Source organism: Oncorhynchus clarkii, chromosome 16, assembly GCF_045791955.1.
Source record: "Oncorhynchus clarkii lewisi isolate Uvic-CL-2024 chromosome 16, UVic_Ocla_1.0, whole genome shotgun sequence".
NCBI lineage: Eukaryota > Metazoa > Chordata > Actinopteri > Salmoniformes > Salmonidae > Oncorhynchus > Oncorhynchus clarkii.
Genome location: NC_092162.1, coordinates 41,176,139 through 41,201,168, shown reverse-complemented (window position 1 = coordinate 41,201,168; position 25,030 = coordinate 41,176,139). Strand labels below are relative to the sequence as shown.

The 25,030-nt window shown below is 42.0% G+C and overlaps 1 protein-coding gene across 1 annotated transcript in view; it reads left to right on the top strand.

The window, feature by feature from the left end:
• Positions 1-25,030, top strand: part of LOC139368483 (probable phospholipid-transporting ATPase IIA) — a 40,355-nt gene extending 15,325 nt beyond the window's left edge. The window contains exons 13-28 of the mRNA XM_071107419.1: positions 219-331; positions 3,938-4,147; positions 6,852-7,013; positions 7,676-7,768; positions 7,974-8,057; positions 9,649-9,819; positions 10,021-10,119; positions 11,426-11,515; positions 11,857-12,001; positions 12,317-12,381; positions 12,974-13,129; positions 13,865-13,929; positions 14,310-14,418; positions 14,628-14,685; positions 18,827-19,030; positions 22,123-25,030. Of these exons, the coding sequence (XP_070963520.1) occupies positions 219-331; positions 3,938-4,147; positions 6,852-7,013; positions 7,676-7,768; positions 7,974-8,057; positions 9,649-9,819; positions 10,021-10,119; positions 11,426-11,515; positions 11,857-12,001; positions 12,317-12,381; positions 12,974-13,129; positions 13,865-13,929; positions 14,310-14,418; positions 14,628-14,685; positions 18,827-19,030; positions 22,123-22,259 (1,961 nt within the window). The 3' untranslated portion in view covers positions 22,260-25,030. The remainder of the gene's footprint in view (positions 1-218; positions 332-3,937; positions 4,148-6,851; positions 7,014-7,675; positions 7,769-7,973; positions 8,058-9,648; positions 9,820-10,020; positions 10,120-11,425; positions 11,516-11,856; positions 12,002-12,316; positions 12,382-12,973; positions 13,130-13,864; positions 13,930-14,309; positions 14,419-14,627; positions 14,686-18,826; positions 19,031-22,122) is intronic.

Below are 25,030 nucleotides of genomic sequence, written 5' to 3'. Positions count from 1 at the left end.
TGTGAGGACAACCAGGACACTGACATCATGGAAATGGTTTCAGGAACAGCTACTTGATCATAGTGTGAGTTCTGTAGACTGTTTAAAAATCACTTTTTAAATGATGATCATAATTGTAACACCAACATTACCGTGTGTTCCCACTTTCAGTAGAAATGTTTCAAATAATATATAATAAGATACAAATAATATACATTGTGCTTGTGTGTTTGATGCAGGAACTCTCACCCAGAATGAGATGGTGTTTCGTCGCCTCCATCTTGGAACGGTGGCCTATGGAATGGACTCCATGGACGAGGTGCAGAGCCACGTGTTCAGTGCCTACACACAGGTAAAACAATAACCATCATCACCAACCGTATAGAGTAGGGCTATCCCTGACAACAACAAAAACTTGGGCGACCGAAAGTCATCTGTTCTTTCAATCAATCGATTTGTGGATTTCTTTTTACGTGTATTTTTCAATATATAGACACAGCCTATGTGTTTTAATAAAAACAAGTATATGCATTGAGCTTGTCTGATGCTTTAAGCTCATTGTTTGATGAAATAGCACACAAATGACTCAAGAGGGAGCCAGAGATCTAGAGGAAGAAAAAAAACTTGACCGACCATCCTCCTTCTACTGGCTTTCACAGATTCTGCCATTACTCTTGCCAGTAATAGGCTACACGAGGAGTCGACAACCTTTCTCATTTATAATGCCAATTTATCTTAGCGTTTCTACAGATCTGATTTCCAGTTATGGTTTTCATATATTTTTGTGGAACTGTTTCAATTAATTGTTTCATATCTGAAAATCATTGTCATGTGGTTAATCAAAAATTATATTCAAATCTAAATGAAAATGATACAAAGCTAAAAAAAAGTAACTTCTATTGCCAACTATGTAAAAATAGCCTAAATAAAGCCAACAAATAAAAACATTGCAGCATGCAGGTGGAAAATATCCTCATTTAAAACAACTATAAATCACATTGCTATGCATGGCCTGTCTGCAACAAACTTGAAACACAGTATCAGCTATTAACTTGGATCCAGCCAAAATCTTGCCCTAGCGACATTGTATAAAATATTCTGGGCCAGTGAGCAAGGGACACAGCTGTAGGCTATTTGCGCAAGGGATAAGACGCAGTGCTTGACTTGAGCAGGAGCTCATTGGAGCTGAGTACCGGCACCTGTTTCTTTTAAAGAATGTTAACCTATTTCAGTCCAAGTCCAGCACTGATAGGAAGCAATACGGTAGCCCTATTTCAGGACGTTTCCACTAGATCCGAGTATGACATTTTTCCCTTTCATGCTGAGTGGTTATCGATAAGGCAGACAGCTGGAAAGATTTTTCAAATAGCCTACATTGAGGAACTGTTGTCATTCTCAATGGATGTAGAAACAGACTTAATTTGCTTGCTGTTTGAGGTGGGGAAAAAAACACTACTTTGAGAAGCTCCACAGATCATCAGTGGTGACAGAAGTCAGGGCATTCATACTTGTTGTGCTTTGCGGAGCAGTGCAGAGCTTTTGTGAAGGAAGTTGTCAAGGAAGTGAGTATGTGTTTATACAGGATGTACCGCCCCCACCTACCATCAACCAATCGTGTCAATGTGGAGCCTTACAGAGCCCTCCGAATTGTTACAACATTTTGGAGACGCATGGTGATTTGGTACAGAGCTTGATATGGCCTCTGCATGCCTCCGGAGGCTCCGGAAAAGCATGGGCTTTTAGTCTAGGCCTCCCCAATGGATTAGTTCACTGAGATGGGCGCAAATATATACACTACCGTTCAAAAGTTTGGGGTCACTTAGAACTTTCTTCTGAAACTCGTCAGTTTATTCTTGTTCTGAGAAATGAAGGCAATTCCATGCAAGACATTTCCAAGAAACTGAAGATCTCGTACAAAGCTGTGTACTACTCCCTTCACAGAACAGAGCAAACTGACTCTAACCAGAATAGAAAGTGAAGTGGGAGGCCCCGGTGCACAACTGAGCAAGAGAACAAGTATATTAGAGTGTCTAGTTTGAGAAACAGACGCCTCACAATTCCTCACTGGCAGCTTCATTAAATAGTACCAGCAAAACACCAGTCTCAACGTCAACAGTGAAGAAGCTACTCCGGGATGCTGGCCTTCTAGACAGAGTTGCAAAGAAAAAGCCATATCTCAGACTGGCCGATAAAAATAAAAGATTAAGATGGGGAAAAGAACACAGGCCAGCTGCATCAGATGAGCTGGCCTCTACAATCACCTGACCTCAACCCAATTGAGATGGTTTGGGATAAGTTGGACCGCAGAGTGAAGAAAAAGCAGCCAACAAGTGCTCAGCACCTGTGGGAACTCTTTCAAGACTGTTGGAAAAGCATTCCAGGTGAAGCTGGTTGAGAGAATGCGAAGAGTGTGCAAAGCTGTCATCAAGGCAAAGGGTGGCTATTTTGAAGAATCTCAAATATAAAATATATTTTGTTTTGTTTAGCTCTTTTTTTTGGTTACTACATGATTCCATGTGTTATTTCACAGTTTTGATGTCTTTACTATTATTCTACAATGTAGAAAATAGTAAAAGTTTAAAAAAAACTCTTGAATGAGTAGGTGTGTCCAACCATTTGACTGGTACTGTATATATATTTATATTTGCTACTGCTCAACTAAAAAAATGTTGGTCGACCAACAGCCTATCGACCAAACAATCAACCAGTCGAATAATTGGGGTCAGCCCTAATATAGAGATCGATGTGGCGCACATAGAACGTCATTGACAGAAACGTAGATGTAGAACTATGGCTCTGCATCAGTCCATATGGGCTGTGTTCAACAAATGTATCACTAATCGGTGAGACAGCCGATGTTTGAAATTCTGTGTTAAAACAAGTAACAAAAACCTTGTCTTTGTAGCTTATTGTTTTAGCACATATCAGCTGTGTGATTATTGTTTGACCCATAATGACTTTTTGTCCCTTTGACACCAGAGGTTAGTGGAGCAGGAAACCGGATTAGCCACTAGCCCCAGAGCCCACGAACACTGGCCGGCCCTAGTTTAATGGCACCATCATTGACCCCTGTGGAAACACAACGCCTGGCCTAAAAATAGATAGTAAAGCTGATTGTTCATTTTTTTTCTTTCTTCACACATCTGGTTGTGTTTACTTGCCGTGGGTCTCTGTGGATGGTTAGGCCTCCCGAGTGGCGCAGCGGTCTAGAGGCGTCACTACACAACCGGCCGTGATCGGGAATCCCATAGGGCGGTGCACAATTGGGCCAGCGTCGTCCCGGGTTAAGCCGTCATTGTAAATAAGAATTTGTTCTTAACTTTTATTTTACCTTTAAAAGCTGACGGCCTAGGAACAGTGGGTTAACTGCCTTGATCAGGGGCAGAACGACAGATTTGTACCTTGTCAGCTCATGGATTAGAACTTGCAACCTTTCGATTACTAGTTCAACGCTCTAACCACTAGGCTACCCTGCCGCCTCTGACTTGCCCAGTTAAATGAAGGTTAAATAGTCAAATGGCTTTGTGTGTTAGTCATTTTAGAACTGAGTCAGTTCAGAGAAGTGTTATTTTTTTAGCACTACAAAACACATATTTCTTATACTTTGACATAGTGATAAGGAGGCTCACAGGTACAAGTAGATCCATGTTTTTCCCACAAATAATGTATTTATCTGATGACTGTATGCAGTGGTGTAAATTAGGTTAAGTATATTTAGAACCAAATACTTTGAGACTTTTACTCAAGTTGTATTTTACTGGGTGACTTTTACTTGAGTCATTTTCTTTTAAGGTACCTTTTACTCAATTGGGTACTGTTTGTCAATCAATGAATAGCTGAGAAAAAAGTTAGGTGTAAAAAAACGCTCTACCAATCATTGAAAACCTTGCAGGTAGACCGATGCTTATAATCCAACTCAGTGGGCTAACTTTTCTTTTGTACACCTTCCTCCCCACAGCCCTCTCACGACGTCCCAGCATCCAGAGCTCCGGCGGCTACTAAGGTTCGTAAGACCATCAGCAGCCGTGTGCATGAGGCGGTGAAGGCCATCGCCCTGGTGCACTGTGTGACGCCCGTGTACGAGGCCAACGGCGTGACGGACCAGGCCGAGGCAGAGCAGCACTATGAGGACACCTGTAGGGTTTACCAGGCCGCCAGCCCAGACGAGGTACATAATGGCTCACCCTCAATACTAGACATCGCTGTCCATAAACACAGCAACCGGAGGATGTTAGTATTTGCCTCGGCGCAGTTATAATATACTCCTTCGTTAACGATAGACCAACATATACCAAAATAGCCTGTGAGAAATGTGTTGTCTACTCAACAGCCTCAAAGGTTAAAGGGAATTGTCACTACGCCAATTACAGTAGGTACGGTGACAGTAGAAGAATGGAATCCAGATTAAAATATGGAGAGAGTCACTTCAAATGGTTTTGCAGCTTGAACCCTTATCAGTCCCTGCAGTTGACTACCTGCTGCCCTTGAAGGAAACCTTGAGGAGACAAATTACATTCCACATGTACCTAGCTGTGACCTGGATCACTGTGAATCGTTTGAACTTCAGGAAGAAGGCTGAGGGGGAATTCAGCTTGATCCTTTTCCTGCGGTGTAAATACGGATTTCCTTAATGTGCTCCCCAGTCCATTGGGCTTAGCCTATCCACCCTTTGAGTCTCCTACCTTCATAGTATATACTTTGATATGGCCCACAGAAGTTGCTTTGTGGTGAGTTGTGGCTTAGTGTATGCTGAACTTCATGCAATACAAGCATTGTTTTTCCAGAAAATGAATTGTGGGATAACAACATTTCTCACAGATTACAAAATCAGTCAATGTGTAGATATTTCCTTTCTTGATTTTTTTTTGTTGTTGCTGTTGTTACTATAGGTATATTCTATTCGCTTGATATGATCTGGACTCAAATTCAGTTTGCTTTCCAATGGCTTCTCAGGAAGTCCATAGATATATATAGTTTTGGCTGCCGGTTGTCGTGGTCACAATGCCAGTGACAGTTGGATGTGTGGTTTTTGGTAGGAATCCATTCACAAGCCATTTATCTAACTTGTTTTGTTCTGTTGGATGTGATACCGGTTTGGCAGACTCATTTTTGTTGTTAATAAAATCTAAATGAAGGGTCCTGGTTGTAGTGTGGAGTAATTTTTCCACAGCTTATGCTTTTACATCTGCTTATTTAGTATATCTTATATATTATGTCTAAAATATTGTGGTATCTACTCAAGAGAAGTGTGTTCCTATAACAAAGCGCCGGAAGAGTATCAAGTATTTCTTGACGGTTCCATTTCCAAGCAGGACCAATAAGAACTTTCGCTTATGCCAAGCTGTGGTTTTAACTCCAGCCATTTGCCAGTAGCAGACCCAGCTCAATTAAACTCTAGACATTCCCATTACCAAGTGCCGCTGTTGTGGTGGAGGCCGATTCACTGCATGCCTTCACAGTGAATATAGCCTTACTAATGTTACCATGACTAAGTCAAGTTCCTCATTCTCCCCAACTTGTATGACCAACACACAAGCCAAGCATAGCCTCAGACCAAATATTATCATGGAATAAGTATTATTTGTTAGCAGGAGGAGAGGAGCCATGGTTTAGGACTGGACTTTAGGTGTTTAGGGTCCAACCGATGCCTCGTTCTATCCATCTGAGATCTACACTGAGTCTACCAAACATTAGGAACACCTTTCTAATATTGAGTTGAACCCCCCCCCCCCCTTCAGCCCTACAAGGTGGTGAAAGCGTTCCACAGCGATGCTGGCCCATGTTGACTCCGATGCTTGGCTAGGTGTCTTCCAGGTGGTAGACCATTCTTGATACACACAGGAAACTGTTGAGCGTGAAAAACCCAGCAGCATTGCAGTTCTTGACATAAACCGGTGTGCCCGGCATCTACTACCATACCCTGTTCAAATGCACTTAAATATTTTGTCTTACCCATTCGCCCTTTGAACGGCACACACACAATCCATGTCTCAATTGTCTCGATGCTTAAAAAATCCTCCCCTTCATCTACACTGACTGGAAGTGGATTTAACAAGTGACATCAATAAGGGATCATATCTTTCACCTGGATTCACCTGGTCAGTCTTTGTCATTAGAAGGAGCAGGTGTTCTTAATGTTTTGTACACTCGGTGTATATTAGAGAGCGGTCAGTGTTGGCATGAGGGATGAATTGTTTTTGATCTTGTGCTAATATCTGGAAGTTTTGAGAAATGTATAACTTCTGACCCCCCCAGAAATGATTCCTTCAATGATTTCAAATGTCATTACCATGTTTTTGTGCTGCTCCCATGTTGTCATGTTGTGTTGCTACCATGCTGTGTTGTCATGTGTTGCTGCCTTGTTATGTTGTTGTCTTAGGTCTCTCTTTATGTAGTGTTGTGGCTCACCTATTGTGATGTGTGTTTTGTCCTATATTTATATTGTTTTTTACATTTTTATCCCAGGCCCCTGTCCCCGCAGGAGGCCTTTTTCCTTATGGTAGGCCGTCATTGTAAATAAGAATTTGTACTTAACTGACTAGTTAAATAAAAAATAAAAATCATTTATCCTCATGTGCCATTCAAAAGAAACCAGAAAAAACATGCAGCAAGCGTCTTTTAAAAGGATTTTCTTCCTAGTTTGTTCAATCAATTTGTCAATCAATTTTCTTTGAGTGCAGAAATGCTTTTATTATTGATTTGCGCTGAAGTAGAACTGTGTTCTTTGCTCACTTTGATATTTCCTGCTTATTGCTATTTCCTGTGAAAAGGTACATCATGTTAAAATGGTGCATTCTCCATTTACCTCACCAAACTGATCTATTTTGATAACCACCATTCACCAAACTGTCTCCTCTGCCTTGCCTTGCTAGGTGTCGCTGGTGCAGTGGACTGAGAGTGTTGGACTGACCCTGGTCGGGCGGGACCACAACTCCATGCAGCTGAGGACTCCTAGTGGACAGATCTTGAACTTCACCATCCTGCAGATATTCCCCTTCACCTATGAGAGCAAGCGGATGGGAATCATAGTTCGAGTAAGTGTAGCTGACTGGGATATGAATCTGGGTTGAAAATGCAAATTCCAGTCATCCATTTACAATTGCCAGCGGTGTTTGCCTTCCGGAGCTGAACTAATGTATTGTGGAAGATGATTTGTATTTTGCTTGATTGCCTGCCAACTGTTAGTATTCGGATGTAACTGCTCTTTTGAAAGATACATTCTATAGCTGACACCAGTGGGGCCAACTGCTCTTTTGAATGATACGTTTTCTGGCTTTTGAACCTGGGCATTGGTCCAGTGATCCATCAAGACGGAGACTGATCTGAAAAAGACTTTACCCGGCTATGAACCCTATGACTAAGTCTCTGTGCTGTCTGCATGACTAACTATTGTTGTTGGCTTGGATAGACCTGGTATAACTCTACTTCAGGAAGCCTGGGGTTGAACTTGGGTTCCTCAAGAAAATATTTTGAAGCATGTTTGAGACCAAACTTAAGTTTCCCTTTCTACGCAACCAACTGACAATAATAAACTCTTATTTGTATGTGCATCCCTACACATGTGCATCTTTATGTGCATCCCTGCTGAGAGTCAGGGGGAAACCCCAGAATATACCTTGATGATTGATGTGAATGTTTTTCTTCTATTTGTTTGTCAAGCATGGAGTTTAGGTAGTGACAGTGGTCTGTTTTGCAGGATGAGTCTACAGGAGAGATTAGCTTCTACATGAAGGGTGCAGATGTGGTGATGGCTGGCATCGTCCAGTATAACGACTGGCTGGAAGAAGAGGTAGATTTTCCTTCCTCGAGTCGAGAACAAGTCATTTTTAGTTTGAATAGAAGACCACCCTGATTTGAATATATCATGTTGAGGTCACCTTTAGAGGTTGCTGTCAATTTAACCTTTTGGGGGGGGGGGTTCAGAGTCATTGTGAATGTTTGAACATTCTGTTCTGATATTAATATTTTAGTGTTACTTTTGCTCTTTCTTCCAGTGTGGGAATATGGCCAGGGAAGGTCTGAGGGTCTTGGTCGTTTCCAAGAAGTCTCTAACAGAGGAACAGTACCAAGACTTTGAGGTTAGTAGCATTCCCTCTCTGTCTTTGAATGAGCTTAAATGTTTCTGTCATCACGTTGATACTTAGCGGTCGGGACTGTGCCATAACCAAAGCCAACAGGAGGAGGATGTTGTTTAATGGAGAATTAATTGACTGTCCTGAGCAACCAAGCCCGCTGTCGGTGACCTTGACATTTCAGTGTTTCATATCCATTTGGCAAACTCATTAGTGAGACTGAAGCCCAGGGTATCCATCTTGGTTTGAGTTGGCTTCTGCGAGCACATCCACATAGCAGGTCATAAAGACTCAGTAGGTTCAAACCAACACCACGCAGGAAGTGTTATGACGGCGTCGTAAAGAGAATGCCAATTCATTTTGATGTCTGAGAATGAAAGATGATACCGAGTGTGTTATAGCAGTTATAACAACATTAGTTATTCATTTCTACTAGTTGACGCACCTCCCTCTTCTTGTGTTGCTGTGCCCCAGTTAATCATTGTGTTGGTTACCACTCCTCACAATCCCAAGGAGATTTCAGTGAAATATTGTTTGTTGTTGTAGGATGACAATATACACTGAGTATACGAAACATTAGACTGGCCAGGTGAATCCAGATGAAACTATGACCCCTTATTGATGTCACTTGTTAAATCCACTTCAATCAGTGTAGATGAAGGGGAGGATTTTTAAGCCTTGAGACAGTTGAGACATGCCTTGTGTATATCTGCCATTCAGAGGGTGAAGGGGCAAGACAAAATATTTAAGTGCCTTTGAACGGGGTATGGCAGTAGGTGCCAGGCGCACGCACTGGTTTGAGTGTGCAAAGAACTGCAACGCTGTTGGGTTTTTCATGCTAAACAGTTTCCCGTGTGTGTCAAGAATGGTCCACCACCCAAAGGACATCCAGCCAACTTGACACAACTGTGGGAAGCATTGGAGTCAACATGGGCCAGCATCCCTGTTCTGAGGGCAAAAGGGGGTGCAACTCTATATTATGAAGGTGTTCCTAATGTTTTGTACACTATATGTGTAACTAATTAGTTTATATTCCTCAACATTAGCACGCACTGTACAGGTTTTTGGTATGTCCTGTATATCAACCTAGTACCTGCCAACAACAACAAATACAAAAACGAAATAGTTTCCACAGATACTTTCACCATTGTTCTTTAAATGTCAAAGCCTGTTGTTTGATGCTCAGATCACACACACACCCATTCTCAGGGCGAGCGAGGCAGGCAGTGTCTCCCCTGCAGCCCCAGCCCCATTGCTGGAGTGTATAATTTTGTGAGCTGGCTGGTGGGCGGCGGTGACTCACTCGCTTAGTGACTCACTCACTCACAGAGTTTGTGTTCCTGAGTGAGTCACTCAGTTTTTGCTTTATCTCACACTGAAAATTGCCCTCTGAGCTGGAAACTACTGGGTGTTTACTTGCTGATCGATGTTGTTATTCCTTTGACCATCCAGAACGTGTTACATTTGAAGAATTTGTACGTCTGACAGTTGATAAATCAATCTAGTTCAACTCCAACATGCTATATTCCAATATTGTAGGCATCCAATCGAAATCTTTTCTTCATATTTTCTCCTCTGCTACTTTCTCCACCCACAGGCCCGATACATCCAGGCCAAGCTGAGTGTGCATGATCGGTCTCTGAAGGTTGCCACGGTGATCGAGAGCCTGGAGATGGAGATGGAGCTGCTGTGTCTGACGGGGGTAGAAGACCAGCTTCAGGCTGATGTACGGCCCACCCTGGAGATCCTACGCAATGCAGGCATCAAGGTCAGGGGAGGTCACCGGGGCAGAGGGAGACTGCCGCATAGCAACAACATTTAGCAGTTCACTTCAATACACTTTGTTTATCCCTGGGCTTTGTGCCCTCTGTAACTGTTGTTATGTCATTGTTTGAATGTGGATAAGAAAAGTACAAAAAAAAGTTAATCACCCAGAAATTGTATTTTAAAACTGTTATTACATGTGTAGGTGTGGATGTTAACTGGAGATAAGCTGGAAACAGCCACGTGCACAGCTAAGAACGCCCATCTGGTGACCCGCAACCAGGACATCCACATCTTTAGATCGGTGAGTGGAGAAGCAGTAGAGGGCATTTTTCTGTTTTACCACTGCTATTTCAATATCATATTTATTGTGGATTAGAATAAATAGCTTTAGCATAAGGAGTCATTCTTAGTTCACAGGGGCATCCACAGTTTCCTGTCTGCCCTGACCTTATTGGGACATCCACCCTCTGTGTGGTGAAGGCCCATAGCGATGGTTATGTAGTCCCCCAGCCTAGCCAAGATCCACTGGATAGCTAGCAACCCCATCAATAAATATCTCACACAGGAATGAGCATCCAAGCCAGTGTAAAACAGACCTGAACTCTCAAAATCTGGTTTCAAATACTATTTGAAATAATTTCAAATACTTTAGATGTGTTTGAATGATCTTCCCTGTTGCAATATAACCAATGGATAAGTCCCAAAAGTACAAACCCCGCCAACCCGACACTCCAGGCAGGCTAAAGAAAACGCTCAAAGTATTTGAAAGATTTCAAATAGCTTTTGAACCCAGGTCTGGAAACAGGCTGGTAAGGACCAGCTGAACCACTCCCTTGGGTAACACAGTGACAGAGAACCTAACTTCCTAATTTGTTTTGCAGGTTTAGCTCTCAAACTGCACTGCTGCTTTGATAGTCCTTTGAGTTCCCTTTTGGCTGATCTCCAGTTGCAGAAAGGGAGAGCTTGCCTGCCATAGGAATGTTAGGAGTTGTGTACAACAATTGTTACTGGAAGAGGATAACAATGGCTGGCACAGCATGAAAAACAGTCCCCTTGCTTCTCCCAGCGGAGCAGGGCAGGGGCTGTGACTTTTGATTGGACCAATAGCCAGGGCATCTGCTATTGGCTTCCTGGTTCGACACAAATGGCACCTGGGTTGACGACTTGACGTATGAACAGGCAATACGAGAGGAATATAGCCATACCAGTGCAGAACATTGGTTGACAGATTGATGTCTTGCGGTCATTTCCAGTTCCACATTTTCAAAAATGTTGAGTCCACATGAGTTTGATAGAGTTGCAGAAACTATGGGATGTTTACAATCAACCTCCATATTTGATAATAAATAGTAGTCTATAGAAACCCACAAAATGATCCATGGTTGAGCTGGTCCTCCTTTTATAACTATCTTTGGCATTTCAAATCACATGTTCTGGTTCTGGTTTGCATGCTCAGTTGACAGTTGATCAGTTCACCCTGATGCTAATCTAGCGTGTGGATGACAGTTGCAGTAAGGAGAGCAGCTACTCCTGTGGGTTAGATAGCTATCTGTGTGTCTGTATGTCTGTGACCATGATGGTAAGCCCTATACTGTCTGTGGTCCTAGGTGACGACGCGAGGAGAGGCCCACCTGGAGCTCAACGCTTTCCGGAGGAAACACGACTGTGCCCTGGTCATATCAGGGGACTCACTGGAGGTAAGCTGAGCACCGTCCTCACTCTGAACAATTTACCTTATCTGTGTAAGACGTACCAAAGCAATGTTACTGAAGAGGCCTTTAGTGGTGGTTGTGGCATTGGTAAGAGTCAGTCTAACATGGGAAAAAGTCTGAGACACCTTGAGAACCCTCAGCTTGTTTTGAGTTTTATCCTATCACACTGCTGCATTGTATTGGGTCTCAATTGACAACTTCCTAGATAAATGTAACAGACGTTGAGGAAGGAGTCTACATCATTGATAGAAATACAGACGTAAACCACAGTCGGTTGTTGGCCCCTGGCTTGTTGTTCAAGCCTCGTCTGTCATACTGTCATACAGGTGTGTCTGAAGTTCTATGAGTACGAGTTTATGGAGCTGGCGTGTCAGTGTCCTGCTGTGGTGTGTTGCCGCTGCGCTCCAACCCAGAAGGCCCAGATAGTCCGGCTGCTGCAGGAGCGCACAGGCAAACTCACCTGTGCTGTAGGTGAGTCTCCCCAGTGTCAGCCCCCAAGCTATTCTCTATTGGGACATTACAGTGTTAACAATTCAGCTCACTTAAACTCTCCAATGGCATGGCATTTCACTGCAGGGTTACTGATCTGTATGTTAAAGATGTTGAAGGGTATTTTTGATAAAGATAAAAAGATAAACTCTTGATAAAGAGTTTGCAGAGGTCAGATCACGCACACACACGCACGCACGCACACACAAACACACACACAGCCGTCTCTCGTGTGAGTCACATTAACAGACGTATTTCTCCTGACACTTCCACTGATATCTGTTTGTTTTCTCTTAGGGGACGGAGGAAACGATGTCAGCATGATCCAGGAAGCCGACTGTGGCGTGGGAGTGGAGGGCAAAGTAAGAATCTTTCTGTCCCTGTCGCCTTGACGCTCTGCTTTCACACAAACACACACACTCTCTGCCATCGGTATGTGTTGTGTGTTTCCTGAGAGTCGGCTTCCATCTGGCCAGAGCGTCTTTTTAACATACATTTGTCACTTGTTTATGTCATATCATGCACAGATGATTCCTTTTTGACTGTGTGAAAGCATGTCATGGGTGTAGAGGAAATGAATGTGACAGAGTGGTATTGTCTTTCTGTTCTGATTGTGACTGCTTGAACTGTAGTGCTGACGGGTCAACCATGCAGAGTTCCTACCTCATTGACAGATTGCTCTTTCTGACCCATTCAGCAAATATGGACAAGAGCTCCACATAAACTCAATAGTTGGTAATTATTGGCAGAAATGGGGAACTATACAGTATTTACTCAGTGGCAGTTTGGCCTTTCCAATTTTCAGTTGATCACTTAGTTTCAACTTTTCCTCAACTTTTGGACCTACTATTCTTTATATACACTCGTAAAAAGTGTTTTTCTGGTTAAAGAAGACCTTTGCTAACCTTTTTGTAAATGTCTCTTATTTTCCACCACCACGTTGTTTGTTAACAGGAAGGGAAGCAGGCATCGCTGGCTGCCGACTTCTCTGTGACTCAGTTCAAGCACTTGGGCCGACTCCTCATGGTCCACGGGCGGAACAGCTACAAAAGGTCTGCCGGCCTCTCCCAGTTCGTCATCCACCGGAGCCTGTGCATCAGCACCATGCAGGTAGGCAGGACCAGGGTACCAAAGGGTGGAGCGGGGTGTGGAGTGAGTCAGGACAGGCAGTGCCAGAAGCTTCTTTGGGAGCCTGCAGAACCAGCCCCAGAGCCCCAATTTCAGTGGGTAGTGAGGGTACCTAGGGACAGGCATAGTGAGTTGGAGCAGGGTGGGGAGTGAGTCAGAGCAAGGGACCCCAGGAGCTCTTCTAGGAGGCCACAGTTTTCAGTGTCAAAACCAAGCCTCAGCCCTTGTGAGTACCACAGCCCATGCATCCAGCTCTTCAGCCTGCTAGTCTCCCAGACCAAGGAAAAAGGGAAAGCCATGTGAGTCACCAGGCTATAGACTCATTCGATAGGGAGGCCCCCATGTGTCTCAAATTAACGCTGCCCACAGCCACAGCTGTTAAGTGTTTGATATAGGGCATGAGCTGGCCCAGCTCTGTCTGGCTGCTGCTCAAACCATGTAGCATCATACTAGTAGTCAGTGTTAGTCAGTTTTCTAAACTACGTAGGTGAAGTAGTACCTCGCCATAGTGATAATAATAGGTTTATAATCTATTCTTAGAGCTATTACTTCAATCAGTTGACTCATTTTTAGATGAAAGTAACGTGTAGATAGTTTTGGCAAATTGTGTCAATGGTGTTTTGTCGTTGTGTATTACAGTTGTCAATGCAACGTTAAGCACACGAGTTCTACATCCGGCAATGATGACTCATCCGTGATCTCTTCTTCCTCCCCCAGGCTGTGTTCTCCTCTGTCTTCTACTTTGCCTCTGTCCCCCTCTACCAAGGATTCCTCATTATTGGGTGAGATGATCTTTTCTGTATAGCGGGGGCTTATCACAATGGCATTTCAGCTATGTGTTAGCTCCATGTTTTGTTGATATTTAGATTGTGTTGACGCAGTGTTGCTAAGACACTACTATGAGATGACTTGAACCCTTACTGACTCATCAAAACCCCCTCTATCCAGCCTTCGAATGGAGGTCAGAGAACTGTACTGAAATCTGCGAGAATTAATATTAGTAGCCACATAACCACACGTGACTACATGTTCTCTGGCAGTTAATGTCTGGTAATGACGTGCCTGAGAAATGACGTGGGTTTTTTTTGTAACTAAAATGATAGTATTCTCTTACTATCGTCTGCAATCTGCTAATTCTATATGTGAATGTTCTTTGTTTTAGCTACTCCACCATCTACACCATGTTCCCTGTGTTCTCCCTCGTGTTGGATAAAGATGTGAAGTCAGAAGTAGCCATGCTCTATCCCGAGTTATATAAGGATCTCCTGAAGGTAATACATGTCTTTGTTGGCCGCTATGATTTGCATGGTGTTATCAACAGGTAAACATTGTTTTAATACATACTGCATAGACTTCTCTCCGCCCTCGATAACACTTTACACGCAGATATTTGCACATATCTGTTTCCCATTAAACGTTTAGTACTTATTATGCGTGGATTCATTGTTCAAATCCTTCTGAATATTCCTCTTTTTTTCAGGGTCGACCTCTGTCCTTTAAGACATTTCTGATATGGGTCCTAATAAGTATTTATCAAGGTAAGTCGGTTGTGGAAACAATGATACATTCGGTAGCTTGAGTATCTATTGATATGCATTCCTATAGATAGGAATGTTATGTTTTGTTGTTGGAAAACAACTAATCCCTTAGGCCTTTCACACACAGGTACTACTTTAGAAACTGCCCTGCCCTATGGTGTAGGATCCATGATGCTCCTCACCAGCCCACACACTTTCTTTTTAATTGCTAGTAGTAGAGTTTATTTATGTCTGTGCTTTTTGTAAATGTTAAATAACCTAAGGGGGTTTTACCACGGCCCATTTGTGTTGCAAAGGCGTTGCCAGAAGCATCCAAACTACACCCCTAAACCTTTTGTCTATCGCTCGGTGCTCAATCCTTACCTCCCACCTTTCCCTCTCCAAATAGTTTGTTTAGTAGAGTATCCCAGTTGATGGAAGATCCTTAGCCATGATCCTTTTTTTCCTTCTTCTTTGCTATTGAGTGGGCCTGGTTTCTGTGTTTAAGGCCGTTGGTGGGTTGTGTGGTTTTTATTCCGTTACAGTTTTCCACAGAGGCAATGTTTTGTATGCTTTTAAAAATAATAATAATAAGAAGAAGAAGAAGGTTACTTTATTGTCAAATGTATATGAATGTCTAACAGGAAAATTACTTCTGTCTGACCCTGACCCTTCCACAATTTTTACTCAATGTGATGAGAATGTCGTTGTATTCGATACAGAACTAGGATACATCCCATGTTAGATCTGTTGGTATTAATTACATTTTCAATCGCAGGAAGTGTGTTTTTACGTCCCTTTTTAGAGGTCACATTAACAATCAGAGAGGTTATGGAAGCGTTTTTTTTTTTTAAAAGATGGAAAAGTGAAAAAGTTCCTTTTCCTCTTCCTGACATGGGAAACTGTGAGAAATCTTGACACCGATTCCCTTTTTTTAATGCAAAATATATAGATCTGGTTGTACTGTGTTGAAAACTTTCTTAGTTGTATTTCAATTGTCCATTTCTCTTCATGATAGTAAAGTGTTGTATAACAGAATAAGCAGAGCCACGGTTCAGGTTGAGCATTACAGTTACAGGTGTTGTGTCTTAATTTTGTCACTCTATTGTCGCAGAGAGTTTCCCTGTGCCACATGAATTGAAATGACCCTTGTGATTTACAGTACCAGTCAAAAGTTTGGACACACCTGCTCATTCCAGGGTTTTTCTTTATTTTTTACGTTTTTCTATGTTGTAGAATAATAGTGAAGACATCAAAACTATGAAATAACACACATGGCATCATGTAGTAACCAAAAAAGTGTTAAACAAATTATAAACATTTTAGATTCTTCAAAGTAGCCACCCTTTGTCTTGATGACAGCTTTGCACACTCTTGGCATTGTCTCAACCAGCTTCATGAGGCATGCTTTTCCAACCGTCTTGAAGGAGTTCCCACGTATGCTGAGCACTTGGATGCTTCTCCTTCACTCGACGGTCCAACTCATCCCAAACGGATGATTGTGGAGGCCAGGTCATCTGATGCAGCACCCATCACTCTCCTTGGTCAAATAACCCATACACAGCCTGGAGGTGTGTTTTGGGTCATTGTCTTGTTGAAAAACAAATTATAGTCCCATTAAGCGTAAACCAGATGGGATATTGCTGCAAAATGCTGTGGTAGCCATACTGTTTTATATTTTTTAAATATATATTTTTTACCTTTTATATAAATAGGCAAGTCAGTTAAGAACAAATTCTTATTTACAATGACGATGCTGGGCCAATTGTACGCTGCCCTATGGGATTCCCAATCACTGCCGGTTGTGATACAGCCTGGGATCGAACCAGGGTCTCTAGTGACGCCTCTAGCACTCCGCTACAGTGCCTTAGATCGCTACGCCACTCGGGAGCCCAAAGTTTGCCTTGAATTCTAAATAAATCATAGACAGTGTCACCAGCAAAGCACCCCCACACCATCACACCTCCATGCTTCACGGTGGGAACCACACATGCGGAGATCGTCCGCTCACCTACTCTACGTCTCACAAAGACACGGCGGTTGGAACCAAAAATCGCAAAGTACAGCTGTCTATTGCTCGTGTTTCTTGGCCCAAGCAAGTCTCTTCTTATTGGTGTCCTTTAGTAGTGGTTTCTTTTCAGCAATTCGACCATGAAGGCCTGATTCACGCAGTCTCCTCTGAACAGTTGATGTTGAGATGTTTGTTACTTGAACTCTGAAGCTTTTATTTGGGCTTCAGTCTGAGGTGCAGTTAACTCTAATGAACGTATCCTCTGCAGCAGAGGAAACTCTGGGTCTTCCTTTCCTGTGGCGGTCCTCTTGAGAGCCAGTTTCATCATAGCGCTTGATGGTTTTTGCGACAGCACTTGAAGAAACTTTCAAAGTTCTTGACATTTTCCGAAATGACTGACCTTCATATCTTAAAGTAAGGATGGACTGTCATTTCTCTTTGCTTATTTGAGTTGTTCTTGCCATAATATGGACTTTTACCAAATAGGGCTATCTTCTGTATACAACCCCTACGCAACTGATTGGCTCAAACGAAGGAAATTAACTTTTACCAAGGCACACACCTAATTGAAATACATTCGAAGTGACTACCTCATGAAACTGGTTAAGAGAATGCCAAGCGTGTGCAAAGCTGTCAAGGCGAAGTGTGGTTATTTTGGAGAATCTCAAATATATATTTAGACTTTTGTTTACTACATGATTCCATATGTGTTCTTTCATAGTTTTGATGTCTTCACTATTATTCTACAACATAGAAAATAGTACAAAATAAAGAAAAACCCTGGAATAAGTAGGTGTGTCCAAACGTTTGACTGGTTCTGTACATAGTTCATTCGGGAAGTATTCAGACCCCTTGACTTTTTCCACATTTTGTTACGTTAATGTCTTATTCTAAAATGTATTCAATAGTTTTCCCCCCTCAATCTACACACAATATCCCATAATGACGACAAAGCAAAATGTATTAAAAATAAAAAATGGTAATATCACATTTACATAACTATTCAGACCATTTACTCAGTACTTTGTTTAAGCACCTTTGGCAGTGATTACAGCCTTGAGTCTTCTTGGGTATGACGCTACAAGCTTGGCACACCTATATGTGGGGAGCTTCTCCCATTCTTCTCTGCAGATCCTCTCAAGCTCTGTCAGGTTGGATGGGGAGTGTCGCTGCACAGCTCTAGTCTCTAGTCTGGGCTCTGGCTGGGCCCCTCAAGGACATTCAAAGACTTGTCACGAAGCCACTCCTGCGTTGTTTTGCTGTGTGCTTAGGGTCATTGTCCTGTTGGAAGGTGAACCTTCTCCCCAGTCTGAGGTCCTGAGTGCTCTGGAGCAGGTTTTCATCAAGGATCTCTCTGTACTTTGCACCGTTCATCTTTCTCTCGATCCTGACTCGTCTCCCAGTCCCTGCCGCTGAAAAACATCCCCACGGCATGATGTTGCCGCCACCATGCTTCACAGTAGGGATGGTGCCAGGTTTCCTCCAGATGTGACGCTTGGCATTCAGGCCAAAGAGTTCAATCTTGGTTTCATCAGACCAGAAAATCTTGTTTCTCATGGTCTGAGTCCTTTAGGTGCCTTTTGGCAAACTTCAAGCGGGCTGTCATGCCTTTTACAGAGGAGTGGCTATCGTCTGGCCACTACCATAAACACCTGATTGGAGGTTCCAAATTTCTAACATTTAAGAATGATGGAGGCCGCTGTGTTCTTGGGGACCTTCAATGCTGCAGGAATGTTTTTTTTACCTTTCCCCAGATCTGTGTCTCAGATCTGTCTCGGAGCTCTATAGATAATTCCTTCGACCTCATGGCTTGTTTGCAAAAAATTCAAAAATCCTGTTTCACTTTGTCATTATGGGGTATTGTGTGTAGATTGGTGAGGATTTATTTTATTTAATCCATTTTAGAATAAGGTTGTAACGTAAGAAAATTTGGAAACATTTGGAATAATTTCCGAAGGCACTGTATGTAGCCACTCAATCATGCTTTTTAATGGCACCAAAGTGTCTACCGGGTTGGTTTAATTCATTTAGTGATTAATTGAATAATTAAAAAAACTTCAACAATAAACAACAACAAAAACATACACAGCTACACACCAATGCAATGGCAGTGCTCTTGACGTTGTGCTGCCTGTTCTCTGTGCTCCTAAGGCAGTATCATTATGTATGGGGCGTTGCTGCTGTTTGAGTCAGAGTTTGTCCACATCGTGGCCATCTCCTTCACCTCGCTGATCCTCACGGAGCTGCTGATGGTGGCGCTCACCATCCAGACATGGCACTGGCTCATGATCGTAGCCGAGCTGCTCAGTCTGGCCTGCTACATCGCCTCGCTCGTCTTCCTGCACGAGTTCATAGGTGCGTAAACATGCATACTGTACTCAAACACGCACACAGACACGCCATCACACACAAATTTCTCAGCCTAGTCAGTAACATTGCCTCGCTCGTCTTCCTGCACAAGTTCATAGGTGGGTAAACACATACGTATAATGGCCAAATAATTCCTATGTCAGGAGTTTTGATACTGATTGAAGCAAAAATAATGCAGCTACAATTTGATTTACAAGTACACAGTGATAGATTTGATAGTGATGGACTTTCCCATTTTTACTGCCGCTGCATTTGTACGTCAGTGTTCAGTGATGACAGGCTCTTCTCCATTCATATAGCCTCTGGTGTCCAGTTAGCCCTGGGCTGGCTGAGACCTGGAATGTACTGCCTGTAGGAAGTCCTGCTAAAGGTGAATAAAGTAACAAATAGTACCAGAGGAGTGCAGCCAGCTAGCCTCCATGTTAGTTTCCTGCTCCTGCTACCACACACACACTGGCCAAGGTCTTTGTGTTTATGACCAAACAGAGGCTGTATCTCAGAAACTACTGTACCACATGTCGAACATCACATTTTACATTTTTTTTTATAGAAACTGGTTTGTCACTTAAAAAGCATAAGGCTTCGTTTACACAGGTAGCTTAATTCATGATTATTAGTTGATACCTTTCTGATCATTTCCCTAATGTGTGAACAGAAAAACCACATGGAATCTGATATTTTGACTTCCTATTTACACCACCTCCATATGTGGATCTGAATCCTGATACAAACTCGATCCTCCATATGTGACCTCTGACGGAACCCTCAGATAAGATATTTTTGCTCAAATGTTGTTTTTTGGACATGACCTTTACCATGACAACCGCCCCAAAATGTAAAGGAACAGTGACAGGAAATGAGCATTGCATTTGTGTGCTACTTCAGAGGCTACATCTGTGTGAATGAGCAAATCTTATATGGGTCACATATAAAACTGTGGACAGTCAGAAAAAAGTATTTGTATATACAGTTGAAGTCGGATGTTTTAAATACACCTTAGCCAAATACATTTAAACTCAGTTTTTCACAATTCCTGACATTTAATCCTAGTAAAAATGCCCTGTCTTAGGTCAGTTAGGGTCACCACTTTATTTTAAGAATGTGAAATGTCAGAATAATAGTATAGAGAATGATTTATTTCAGCTTTTAATTCTTTCATCACATACCCAGTGGGTCAGAAGTTTACATACACTCAGTTAGAATTTGGTAGCATTGCCTTTAAATTGTTTAACTTAGGTCAAATGTTTCGGGTAGCCTTCCACAAGCTTCCCACAATAAGTTGGGTGAGTTTTGGCCCATTCCCCCTGACAGAGCAGGTGTAACTGAGTCAGGTTTGTAGACCTCCTTGCTTGCACACACTTTTTCAGTTCTGCCCACACATTTTCTATAGGATTGAGGTCAGGGCTTTGATGCCCACTCCAATACCTTGACTTTGTTTTCCTTAAGCCATTTTGCCACAACTTTGGAAGTATGCTGGGGTCAATGTCCATTTGGAAGACCCATTTGCGAACAAGCTTTAACTTTCTGACTGATGTCTTGAGATGTTGCTTCAATATATCCTCCTAATTGTCCTACCTCATGATGCCATCTACTTGGTGAAGTGCACCAGTCCCTCCTGCAGCAAAGCACCCCCACAACATGATGCTGCCACCCCTGTGCTTCACGGTTGGGATGGTGTTCTTTGGCTTGCAAGCCTCCCCCTTTTTCCTCCAAACATAACGATGGTCATTATGGCCAAACAGTTCTATTTTTGTTTCATGAGACCAGAGGACATTTCTCCAAAAAGTACAATCTTTGTCCCCGTGTGCAGTTGCAAACCGTAGTCTGGCTTTTTTTATGGTGGTTTTGGAGCCGTGGCTTCTTCCTTGCTGAGCGGCCTTTCAGGTTATGTTGATATAGGACTCGTTTTACTGTGGATATAGATACTTTTGTACCTGTTTCCTCCATCTTCGCAAGGTCCTTTGCTATTGTTCTGGGATTGATTTGCACTTTTCACACCAAAGTACGTTCATCTTTAGGAGACAGAACGCGTCTCCTTCCTGAGCGGTATGATGACTGCGTAGTCCCATGGTGATTATACTTCGTACTATTGTTTGTACAGATTAACATGGTACCTTCAGGCGTTTGGAAATTGCTCCCAAGGATGAACCAGACTTGTGGAGGTCTACAATTTTTTTTCTGAGGTCTTTGCTGATTTCGTTGGATTTTCCCATGATGTCAAGCAAAGTTTGAAGGTAGGCCTTGAAATGCATCCACAGGTACACCTCCAATTGACTCAAATGATGTCAATTAGCCTATCAGATGCTTCCATGACATCATTTTCTGGAATTTTCCAAGCTGTTTAAAGGCACAGTCAATTTAGTATATGTAAAGTTCTGACCCATTGGAATTGTGATGCAGTGAATTATAAGTGAAATAATCTTTCTGTAAACAATTATTGGAAAGATTACTTGTCATGCACAAAGTAGATGTCCTAACCGACTTGCCAAAATGATATTTTGTTAACAAGAAATTTGTGGAGTGGTTGAAAAACTATTTTTAATGACTCCAACCTAAGCGTATGTAAACATCCAAATTCAACTGTAGAAAGAAAATCAAATTGGGTTTCTTAGGCTGGCTGTGTACAAATACAGTAGTTGTGTAGATTCTGATCATTTACTCGCTTTTTCCAAACGCTATTTTAAGCCTTTATGTGGGGTGTGAAGGTCAGTTTCAGACCACTGAGCATTATGACTTGAACATGGTCAAAAGTGCCCTTCTCGTCTTCCTCTTTCGTAAAAGAGAGGCCATTTTAACTTTTTAAAGTCACAAGTGACACCAAAGGTACATAATTTCCCTGAATGGAACAGCTTGAATATAAGTCAATTACATGACAAGCCATTTCCCCCATCTGCCATATATTTAGATGCTAGGTCTCCCCCTAATCACTAAATGAACTGAGTAGTGGCAACTGAATCAAAAACAGTAGTCATACTAACCTGATTACATTAAGACATACTTACTCAATTCCTCATATACAAAACATATTTGTTTAAATGACCCACCATCCTGCCCTCTGTTTCCTTGGCTGTATCTAGATGTATATTTCATCGCCACGCTGTCGTTCCTGTGGAAGGTGACGGTCATCACCCTGGTGAGCTGTCTGCCCCTCTACATCCTCAAGTATCTGCGCAGACGCTTCTCACCGCCCAACTACTCAAAGCTCACCTCCTAGAGAGCCCTGCTTCTGTGCATAGGGAGGAGAGAGATCTCTGCTCGCACACCTCCCTACATCTCATCTAACAGAGCCGGCGCTTTATAAGAACCTAAAGGGTTCCCTTCCCCTTTAATTTATTCTTAAATGTTCATGTGCAATTGGAAGAGATGGTGTGGGAACGAAAAAACAAGTTTGATTTGAGAAGAGAGAAAGTTGTTGTGTAAGTTTCCACTGTTTAGATGTAAAGACTGACAAGTATGACTGGGTATGTTTCCAGACTGATTGGCTTGGTGGTTACCGTAACTGAAGTTCTGTGTTTTTATCATGGTCACAGGTCTAAAATGTGTGAATACCATCAGGAAATATGTGCCATAATGAACTAACAGAGGGCTGTGTACTTCTTAATCATGGACTCATTAACAATATAGATCAGGTTTGGTATCTAAACATCGGGCCTAGAGAACTAACAAGGAACACTTGATTGGATTTGACTTAACATACAGTACATAAAAGAACAACACAAGCGTGTCAGTCTGAAATGCATTGAATTGGTATTTATGTTTAAATTGTACATTATAAGAGTAACATTGTTCTATTGGAAATATAGTGTGAAATACACTGGAATCAAACTTTTAATATCCCCTTTTTTTTCTTTTTTTTTTACACAACACAATAGTTTTATTACAAATTCAAATGTTTCTTTATGGCACATTCTGTTAATGGAAAACACTGGTATTTAAGTAGCGTTTCTCAAGGACTTGTTGCAATTTTATGTTAACAGTTCTGGGGCTTAGAGATGAACCAGTGCACTGATCAAATTCTGTTTGTGTATGTGCTTGTGCGTCACCGAACGACTATAACCCAGCCAAGTGGAGGTGGCTTGGTTCTTTTAGTATAGCATGCTGACCCCACTGTCTCAGATGTCAAAAGCTGTGTCTTTGTCATTTTGTACGTTTGGTAAAAGAGATTGTGTCTAAACTGAAGAGCATGGTCAATATTCAGCCACTAACTGGATGCTATTTGTAGCCAAGCCGTATGTTCCACTTTGGCCGTCAGACTAGCTGTGTGTCCGCTAGGCCAGGGAGTCTGTAGGCTACCCTGTCACGTGGTCACTGCCCACTCCTGACGCCAGTTCTTGCCACCCTGTATCATTGCATGATTCACTTTAGTTGTGACATGAAGCCAATTCAAGCCATAGCTGAAAATACTCTGACCACTGTCCGTCTGCCCTCTCCCCTCACCCAGAGCTGAGCCCCCACAATTCCCAGTTCTTCTCTTCTCACAGACATGTCTGGAATAGAAGATAACCATTTTCACCTGCACAGAGTGAATGGCCCAGTAGAATGTGTTGATTTTCAATAGGTATTAGTGCACATTTGAAAGAAAAATATGTAATGAATTCCTCACATACTATTCCTCGGGAAGAGGAGGAGAAAGGGAAGAGAGACGACTGGTACAAAAAAGTGTAAATAATGACATTGTGTTGTAGGCTAATGTCCCCATTTTATATTATTTTCGCTAATGTATTATAAAGATGTAAACTAATACCATTGACGGGTTACTGTTAGGATTAGTGAATCATTTGTGTCAGAGTACATACAGGGTGTCATAACTACTAATTCATTGTTTTTCTTGTTCAGTTGGAATTACAGGCATTTTGTATTTTGTGACCTACTCTTCATCTTTCCTTATTTTAGTTGACGTTTCAAACATTATTCAAAGCCTTTGAATTTGACATGCTTTTTTTTGTTGTTGCAAGGAATTTTGTTAAAACTGACAGCTGTACTCTTTTCTTATGTGGACTTTGAAGGTTTCATACCATCAATTGTGGTAGAATGACACTACATTATTTGACTGTTTTGTTTTTTTAAGTATTGTGTCTTGCATAATTGTAAATAACCTGTTTAATTTATTAACCTTGATCATTTTGTGTTGGTATAATTGCACTCTAGATAGCAGAACAAAAAGGGAGGATCGTGTTGAATTGTGAATATTGGTGGTGATAAATAAATCTTGTGTTTTCCTTTCTAGTTACCGAACCCTTGTAATTTCTCTAAAATCCTTTTTGTAGTCATTTTTTCTGATATGTTTAGCTTTGTGTGAGTTAATTTAAGTGCTTGGTTTTGGTACAGAAGGACAACATTTCCTCCAGTAAAACTAGGCCTATAGTATACTCAGACTGGACTGAGGCTGTACTATGTTAGAGCGTTGAGCCATTAACTCTGATTCAGAGGGGTTGTGGGTAAATGCAGAAGACACATTTCAGTTGAAGGCATTCAGCTGTACAACTGACTAGGTAACCCCCTTTCCCTTTGCTTTCCTTTATTGTAGAGGAAATCTTCCTTATTGTAAATCAGCGTGTGTCTCATTTTCACCAGAGGAGGGAGTCCCTGACACTCAATAAAAGCTGCTCTCCTCATACAGTCAGCCACACTTTCTGACAATCACATCCTGAAACCTTCAGTGTGGAAGGGTGAGTCTATGCCCTATCTTTTTGACCATCTAATGTCCAAAAGGGATTGTATCATGATAGGGAGTTATATGGGATTTATTAAATATGATAAAGTATAAAATATATTTTTCAGTTTCTTTTTTACGAAAAATCTGTCTTAGAAAATATTACTTGTATCTCACACCAAATTAGAACATGCACAAGCTAAAATGTAATGAATCTCCCAAGATTTCAAGGAATTGTTTGTTGGAACCAAGCCTCAGTCCAACCAGTAAAATGTGGATTCAAGCCCCACACTACCTGTATGTTCATAATAAAATCCTACTCCTCCGTCCAA